We start from the raw sequence: 9,517 nt of genomic DNA, 5'->3' as shown, positions 1-9,517 counted from the left end.
ATTGACCTATTTTTGGTCTCTGATTGATTTTGACGGTGCCGTATTGACTCTTGCAGATTAGCACGGTTGAGCAGTTGATTTTTGGTCAAATTCTCTAGTCTATTGCATTTAGATTCCTTAACAGCTTCACTTGATAGACTAGTTATCTCATGAGTGATCAATTCAGGAAAAAGAACTATAAGCACGTTGATGAAAAGCCCAACTCAGTCAACCGAAAACAGAATTAGAAAATCAGGATGTCACAAAGGGTGCGGAGGTTCCATGAGAGTGAGGGAAAGAGGGAGTGGTACTTGCGAGAGAAGGGGGGGAAGGTGCTCTACTTCTCGGATTTCAATTTGTTCAAGGTGGTGGCAGCAGATTGGAGGAACACGCTGGTCTGTGAGATGGCCCCAAGCCCGCCAGAGCCACATGAATTGTCAAAATTGTGTAGGTATGTCCGCTGAAAATGGTTTACCCGACTCGATCTCTGGCTTTTAGATTGCTCTTGAATAACTCAGGCCAAATCGAGTAATCAAAGATTGTATGGATACATGAATAGATGCTGCAAATAGCTACATGATGTCGTACTTAGTCTTGCAATTTAAAGAATTTGAGGTCGATTTCGAGCTTTGTGAAGTCAACTATACTCAAGCTCGATAAATCAAGCTCGAGGCCAGGATATCAGCACGCCCAATCGTTAGGTCAAATGTCATTCAATCATTTTTTTGGTCAACACAAATATTATGTATTATTTTAGAAAATCTGTTTATAAAGTAACATGGATTTAATAAATTAATTTGGAAGTAAGAGGCACACTATTGTCAATTGTTAGATCAAATGTCATTCAATCATTTTTCAAATGTGATCCAAACACCAGAAAATACTTTCAATAACGTATCACCAAACAAAGGAAAATTAACCATTTTCCTGGAAAATGGTTTCCTGGAAAACATTTTCCAAAAACGTTACGTTTTTTGTGAAACAAACACATCCTAAATTGGTAAAAGTATAATAGGTTTAAGAACTTTTTGGTAATTTTCCTAAGGTGTTTATGGAGTAAAAACACCATTCTTAAGAAGTCTTCCTTGGGTAGGTTCATTAATCCTCGACACAATAACATCAGCACCAACAACCTTAGGGTAATAATATGTTGAAATTATGTTCATGAAACTTAACATCTTCTGCTTGTTTTGGATACATGACATCACGTCTTGTCATTTCCTTATTAACCAGTAAGGAATATAACTAGTTACCCTGAATGATATTCTAAAGACCTCACACACTACGTTTTTTAGGTATCACTTTTAAAGGATGGAGCTTCCTTACTGCTATTCCCACCCGCTCTCTCATGTCGAGGGTCTCTGGAGTCAAACCATCACCGAGTTCCCAATCGAAATGATACAGCAACTTCGCAAGACCGAGATGAAGCACCCTATCCGCCAACGAAAGTCCGACGCACATTCTTCTGCCTGATCCGAATGGAATTAGCTCAAAGTTTTGACCTTTGTAGTCAATTTTAGATCCTAGAAACCTCTGGTTTGAACGCTGATGGGTCCTCCCAAGCATCTGGGTCTCTTCCAATGCCCCATGCATTCACGAAAACCTGGGTATCTTTGGGTATATCAAAGCCCATGAAATTGGTTTCTTTTATAGCTTTTCGTGGGAGAAGCAAAGGTACTGGTGGATGCAATCTTAGGGTTTCCTTCACCACAGCTTGCAAAAACGGCATTTTTTCCGTGTCACTTTCTTCGAGTTTTCTGTTCAACCCCACAATCTGGTTAATCTCATCTTTGGCCTTTTCATTGACACGGGTTGGCGGAGTAGCTCCGCCATCGCCCACTCGATGGTGCTGCTTGTAGTCTCTGATCCAGCGAAAAACATTTCCTGCACCATCAATTAGACCCATTTAGTACAAGATCATGTCTTGCTAGGGTTACCGCCCATGTTGATACTTTTGCTATAATTAAGATATTCAGTTTCGCTCGAAAATCACTCCCTCAAATCGTGGGTTTTACAGTAAAAATCATCATGCTTCACCTGATACAATCCTTATCAAACATAGCATCTCCTATGCTTCGAATTGACAGACAATTGCGCATAAAGAAAGGAACAAGAATTTGATGATTGGATCCTAAAATTGACGAAATGAATCCACTAATGACAACAGAAATATTTATAAAAGGGCAAGAGCAGATGTTTGATTGGAAAAAATGAAATAAACAACTGGAATGGCAAGAATTAAGTTGCTGAAAATGAATGGCAAGAAAGTGAAGTGTGTTCTTTTTATGTTTGTGCGTCTTTTTCCCTTAAGATGTGCTCTTTTTGTAGTCTCACCTACAACGATCTCTTCACTGCAACCGCCGGTCAACAACTTTAAAAATCGTTCCGTCCTAGAAGTTTGACTACAATAATTGTTCGCGCTAGTTTTATCCTTGCAGTCGGTTTGATTCGACCAAATTTTGTGAGCCAATGTCAATACCTCTCGACTCGACCGACATTAACTTGACTTTCATTTATAAGTCCATGGACAAAAACTGTTCATGCCTTGTCAACTTAATACTATTGGCTTCTTATAACCAATGCTGGTGTTTGAGCATCGATTATATTTATAGTCGATATTAAATCACACATCTGATCAACAAACTATTCACTCATTCATTGTGGATACCCAACATGTTCTATTAATCAGTCAAATTGACATCGACTTAATTTAATAAATAATTCAATGTGTCTTTCTAGCACTAGATTTTCTTTTTATAAAAAAAATAACCATAAATCAATCTTATGTTTTCGTAGAAAATTCTTAACTAGTTATTACAAAATGAGCACAGATTGGCTAAATCAGGAAAGAATGGTAACATCTTTATAATAGTAGTAGCTTTTTGTTATGCAACGTTCTCTACAAACCTAAAGTGTAAAATGTTTTCATAGATAGTTGATTGGAAAAGGCTAGTTATTATAAAATCTAGTGCTAGAATGTTCTACGAAAACGCGTTTGTAGAGAATGACGCGTGATATGACCTGCTTGTTAATTGTCAATTAAGTTTACCACCCTACTTTACAAACGGAACTGGACCTAATATCCTTAAGATGTTAATCATTTCTTTTTGCCAAGAGTGGAAGAGAGGATACCAGAATTATTATGATGACGTTCTCGGAAGAGATTTTGCGAGGGCCTTCTTTTCCATCGCCCTCATAATCCAATACCGCATCCAAGAAGTCATTTGTCGTTCTCATCTCTCCCCTCAGCTTTCGCTCCTCCAACCTCTCTTTACAAAACCTTCAGCAAACTTCATGGCTCGACCCATGTCCTTCGCCATGCTTGCCTTGATCCCCTGCGGGTCCAGCCATTTCAACCACGGCAGGAAGTCGGCTACGTTGGGCTTGCCAGCCCATTCCATGAACCGGTTCATGGCATCAAAGAACTCGGGCCCGTCCTTTGATTTTGGGTCCAACAGATCCGCGAGAGCACCATATTACCCACCACATTAAATGCCATGAGAAAGAGGAAGTGGGATAAGTCGATTCCTTGCTCTTCATAAAAATTAGAAATTTTTAACGATTAATTATAATTAGAGAATGTATAGCAGAACATAATGAATTAGACATGAAAAAAAAAATATTGCACCAAGTTTTGCAACTAGTTTAAGGAGGGATGGAGGAATCAACCTCCAAGCTGCAATGTTCAAGACAAAAGTTAGATTTTTCAAGCTCAAGTCGAACTTAATAAAGTTCTTGATAAGCTTGTTTTCGGATATTTTTCACTAACAAAACTAAATTAGCATCTGAACTCTTAAAAACTCCAACTTGGCTTCTACAAATAAAATAAAGTGGAAAGTTTACTTTTGCATTCTCTTGCATAATAATGGGGATATACTTGATCAATGCATCAGAAGATATATAAAACCCAACTACTTGATCATGCTCGAGTTTGACCCAATTCAATGGTAAAGCTACTCGAGCTTGGCATAATTCAACTGTAGAGCCACTCTAGTTCGACTCAAACTCGAGAAGAATGAAAGCAAGTTTGACTAAATAGCACTTTAAACACCAGTATCTCTTGGGCAACTTGAATTATTTACACTGGTATCTATTTTATTGAATTTGTCAATTACAGCAACAAAACAAAGGGACAAAAGTACCAGCAGTCCCTAAACTTTTATAAAAAGTTCTAATTAGGTTCCTAAATTTGTTGTGCAATTAGATCCTCGAGCCGTATAGCTTCTTCTTTGATTTAGTCCTTCCATTAAAGAAGTAGATATAAATGTTGACATGGTGGTTACGTCCTCATTGAAAACCAACATGGTGTCTTAAATGAATTCTTAAAAAACCTAAAAATAGAATGACATAGAAAAATTGAATAACTAGGATGGAGGTGAGTTGGGTCATGCAATAAATTGAGGCAACGCTTGGGTTGGTGAATGTTTACTTGGATTTAGATTTCTTTATTTTTATAATCTTTCTTACCCATCTTGGCACTAAGTAAAAAAGAATTCATGTCTCCCTAATTAGTTAGTCTAGTCAGTGCTAACATATCGTGGGGATGCAATATTCATCGTAACCAACGCATTAGCATATTTAAGAGGAGGGCCAACTCAAATTAAAAGATGTATAATTTAAGAACTCAATAGTAGAAAAAAGAAAAAGAAAAAAAAAGAAGAAGAAGATTTTAGAACTCAATCATACATTTTACAAAAAATAAACACTGCCGGTTCCTTTATCCGTAAAAAGCAGGCCCAATGTTTTCTTAGGTAGATCTAGTTGCAGGTGGCGTTCTTTACTGAAATACGATTCTTTTGACAGCGTGGATCGTTAACTCCTAGTGGTGCAGAAGTCCCAACATATCCTCTTTTGATATTTTATAGGGAGTTTAAACGTTCCTTTCTCTCTCTCTGTTGGTTTTTTTTTTTTTTCCCTTTGAAGAAGAAAACTATTATTTCGGTCATTCAAGGTTACACATGAAACGCAAACGTCCAAAGTAACACGAAGCACTTAAGAAATAACCTGTTGTTACTTGTTTAACCGCCATTTCTTCCTCTAAATACATGGCCATGTTGTCGACGCACTTCTGCCTGAGATGGGCTGTCTCGTTGACGCGCTTGGTCACGAGGAGCTCAGCAGAGCAGAGACGCCTGAGAACGCGCCAGTAGCTACCGTAACGACCTATAGCGAGCGAGCCTTGGTCATAACCGAGAGCTGTCAATGCATGGGGACACTTGCGGTCTGCGAACGCGGAGTCATGGCCCTTGAAGAACTCTGCCGCGGCCTGAGCTGATTGAATCACCATGGTGTTCACGGAACCGAGCTTCAACCACGTCACAGGCCCGTGCTTGGCTCGGAAGTTGTGGAGGTTCTGGTGCGGAATGGTCCCGAGGTCGAGGATATTGCCGATCACGGGCCATGCGGGGGCTGAGGGGAAGCTTGGTGCGCTTCCGGTTGAGAAGGAAAAATAGAAGTGCCGGGAGGAGGAGGCCGAGCCAAAAGAGCCAAGAGGGGCAGTACTCCATTGGCTAAGCTTTGAGCTATTGCTCACCTTGCACTTATGCGATTATTGCGAGGAAAAAATGATATTAATATACACTCTTATCCTGTTCACAAGAAAGCAACCCAAAACAATAAAGAAAAAGCAGGAGATGCTATTATTTGCGTCCACAATATAAAAAGGAGAAAACATTAATATATCTTTTGGCTATGGATAGGAGTGAACATGTTGGTCACGTAAGTCCGGTGATCCATCCATTTCATCGTATTAGGTTAAATTCGATTCTTATTTAATTGGAATAATTTCATTTTTGGTCAAACAACTTACACGAATTATGCAATCAAATCCGTAACTTTTAATTTGTGCATTTAAGTCCTACAACTTTACTTCGGTACCACAAAATTATGATGTCTGGTTCTTTCTTGGGTTTCACGGATTGGTTTATCAACTAATTTGTCCTATCAAAATCAGATAATTATGTGTTTACTTTTGTTGAGAGTGTATAACAGATGTCCAATATATTTAACCTAGGAGATTGCTAAGAAAGAGCCCAAGTCTAAGCCAATTAACATATCTAATTATACATATCTTCATTCAAAAGCTTAAAGCAATGAGTTATTAGCCAGCTAGATATATTACTTACTTTGCACTACAATTCTCCACTGTGGGACTTTCCTAACACAACTTACATATGTATCTCAACAATCTCCCCATCATGTATGAGCTCAATGTTAAGTTTGTTCCCCCTTAATTCATGTATCTTTCTATATTAACTTATCTCAACTTGAATCTCCAACATTCACTTTCATCCATGTTCTTTTTCATCAGACCGTACCATGAAAATTGCCATTGGATTGTGTTGCAACACCACAACACACATTGCCTGAAAACTGTGTTAGTCGCTAAATTCCTACTTACATATGTATCTCAACAATCTTCCCCATCACGTGTGAGCTCCATGTTAGGTTTGTTCCCCCTTAATTCAGGTATCTTTCTACATTAACTTATCTCAACTTGAATCTCCAACATTCACCTTCATCCATATTCTTTTTCATCGGACCGAACCATGAAAACTACCATTTGATTGTGTTGCAACACCACAACACACAATGCCCGGAAACTGTGTTAGTCACTAGATTCCTTTCTTTGAGATAACTCACATGTATATCTCAACAATCTCCCCATTACATATGAGCTCATTGTTAGGTTTGTTCCCCTTAACTTAGGTATCTTTTTATATTTAACTAATCTTAACTTGAATCTCCAACACCTCACCTTTATCCATGTTTTTTTTTTCTTTGAATCGAACCATGAAGACTACCATTGGGATTGTGTTATACCACAACACACATTGCCTAGAAACTATGTTGGTAACTAGATTCCTTTTCTTGAGATATCTTGAACAGATTGGGGGCCGCCAATCTACTATTGGCTCTAACACCAATGTTTGGTAATCTTGCGCTTCTCTCATCTCAAACGTTTACCCAAAGGTTGAGACTTTCTCTCATATTTATAAACTAACCACTAAAAAATTCCACAATCAATGTGGGATAACTCCAACAACTTTTGCCTTAGTAAGATGGCTTGTCATTTTCAAAAGCATCATATATATAAGTCCAATCATCAATTTGATTGAAATTTCCAATCTTCACTATTTAAAGGACTTTTGATGTCGACACCTGAATTTCACTAATGAATTTATCATACATTTGCATCTCATAAATTTGACCCATGATAAAAACAAAACAATCAGTTTATACAACATTGCATACATTTTTCTCGTGGCATTCCTTTTGCACATATAAACTAGAGGCATGATCTTTCATTAATAGTAAGGTTTCAGTTCACATATGTCATCCGTGCATATGATGAATATTAGGAATCTCCTATACTCTTCGACTAGGGACAATGTAGTATGAGAACCTCGGGCTCTACGGGAAAAATTATGATCACTCCAAAGAGCTATAACAGCACCAATTCACACTTGGACTCAATTTTCTTCCTAATAATTTATACCCAACTTCTCTTGATTGATTGAAGACCCAAACAAGCTCAAAACAATTGCAAGATAAGTATCATGGCGATTTTGAGAAAAAAAAGTATCACGACGAGTGTCTTTACATCTATTTTCAAACAATATATGGCTCACATGCTAGTTTCAAGAATAGTTCCTAAATTTGCATTTTTTCAAGGAATGTTGGATGATCTTGCACCAAGATGCCTGGACAAAAAGACAATGTTGTCAAGCCTTCAAAACTGAAATTTTCAATATCCGTTTGGTCTAAAATTTTTACACAAGCTTCGTCCGCTTGTTGACTAACTCCCCTCAACATTTTAGTGCAATTGGATGAATGAGGAGTGTGTATTCATTGTTTCCATGCGGTTGCTCGGTCAACTCGTCTCTAATTCAACAAGCTCACTTTTCCTTCTTTAATTTAGTTGCCACTCTCTAATTGCCAATTGTCATGACCTTCTTAGAGGTGGACCACTAAGAGAAAGTTAATGGATTATCATGCAAGTACGAATGGTAACTCATTAAAAAGACGGTACCATTGTCTAATGCGGGTTCTCTCAAACCCCCAACAATCACAACTTTGGGGTTTTAATTAAATTATTTAGACATCCAATTCAATTCATTTAAGAATTGCCATTAGTCTACTATGGTTGATTAAAAACCCGAGTAAAATGTGAGAGAACACTTTAGTTTTGTGAACTAGAGATTTCATGGATAAGGGACTTGATTATGCTAGATAAATTTATCTCCCTTTGGCACCTTCACTTTATTTCACAAAATGTTTTGCAAGTAGCCTTGATTGATTTGGTCTTAAACCACTTACATGCGATGGATGATCATACAAGTATGGAAACAAGAAAGTAACACTATCAAAATGATAAATAAAATGCTTAGACACCAAGACCCTTGGAGTGCTAAAAGTTGGTACAAAGGACACTTAAGTGCCAAAATCGGAGCAAAATGGATCACTTAAGTATTAATTTGGCCAAAATCCGGCCAAAATGCTGATATGTCAATTTTCCGGCGAGCGAGTACAAAACGGCGTTTTTAGTGCTAATGTGGTAAAAAATTAATATAAAAATTAAAATTTTTAAAATTTTGTAAAATAAAATAAAAATATTTAAAATATTTAAAAAGGAGGCAGCTGAGGGTTGATGTGGCACCCCCGAAACGGCCCCCGATCCGTTAGGGTCGCCACAGTTACGTCCTCTTGGAGCATACCTCTGAGACCAAAGAAATTTTTACATAACTTACAATACCTGGGGGTTTTCATTTATTTTCTTTACCGGTCCCTGCGCAAATAATATGGCGGAAGCATAATTCAACTACCCTTCATCAAAATATAAAGTGATGCCCACCATACTAAAACTTTCATAATTTAGGCCGAACACTTTTATTTATATAAGGGATGGACTATGATAGTTGGTACAACAAAACGCCGAGGTCTTTTTTTTTGTGCCTGGCGATTACCCAAAAGAAAACCAACTTCTATCCTTGGATATCATCTGCATCCGTCCATCACCCATGTGTCGGCACCCCAAAAATGCATCTCCTGCTACCCTCGACTCCAGATCATATCCAGTCAGGTCCGTTGGCCGGCGGTGGTGGTAGCACCCTCAGAAGGCGGCCATCCATACGGACAAGGACTGACATGTACTCCTGGTGAATAGGCCCGACAGAGAGGCCTACATCAAAAGTCAGAGAGATCCTCACGCGCTCGAATACCAGCCCGTGCACCCCAGGATAACGGTGCTCGGTCCACTCCCATTGTAAGTCAATCAGGAGTCCGTAAAACATGCCAGGAGTCACAGGTAGCAGCGGCATTTTCGTTTAGTCTGAAATGTTAGTCCCCAAGAGGGGTGAGTACAATCACTCAGCAATAAAAGATCCATTACACTATATTATGTAGAAACTATAATCATCCGAGATACATACAAAACACCCTTATCATTTATATATATATGCATGCCATCAAGGGTCTATTTTACTTGCACCATGTTCATAACAACAATTCAATGCCACAACAAACATATTTTCAGTGC

At 38.3% G+C, this 9,517-nt stretch overlaps 1 protein-coding gene across 1 annotated transcript; it reads right to left on the bottom strand.

Annotated features, from left to right (window-relative positions):
• Positions 1 to 976: 976 nt before the first annotated feature.
• LOC104434698 (iridoid oxidase) lies at positions 977 to 9,299 on the bottom strand. Its single transcript, XM_010047578.3, is given in 8 exon segments — positions 977 to 1,513; positions 1,515 to 1,773; positions 1,776 to 1,863; positions 3,112 to 3,251; positions 3,254 to 3,442; positions 3,445 to 3,513; positions 4,984 to 5,518; positions 9,090 to 9,299. Coding segments are annotated over 8 exon segments (1,749 nt in total). The 3' UTR covers positions 977 to 1,254.
• Between the last annotated feature and the right edge of the window lie 218 nt (positions 9,300 to 9,517).

Source organism: Eucalyptus grandis, chromosome 2 (genome assembly GCF_016545825.1).
Source record: "Eucalyptus grandis isolate ANBG69807.140 chromosome 2, ASM1654582v1, whole genome shotgun sequence".
In the NCBI taxonomy this organism is placed as follows: Eukaryota; Viridiplantae; Streptophyta; class Magnoliopsida; order Myrtales; family Myrtaceae; genus Eucalyptus; species Eucalyptus grandis.
The sequence above is the reverse complement of the archived record's forward strand: the minus strand, read 5'-3'. Positions and strand labels throughout refer to the sequence as shown.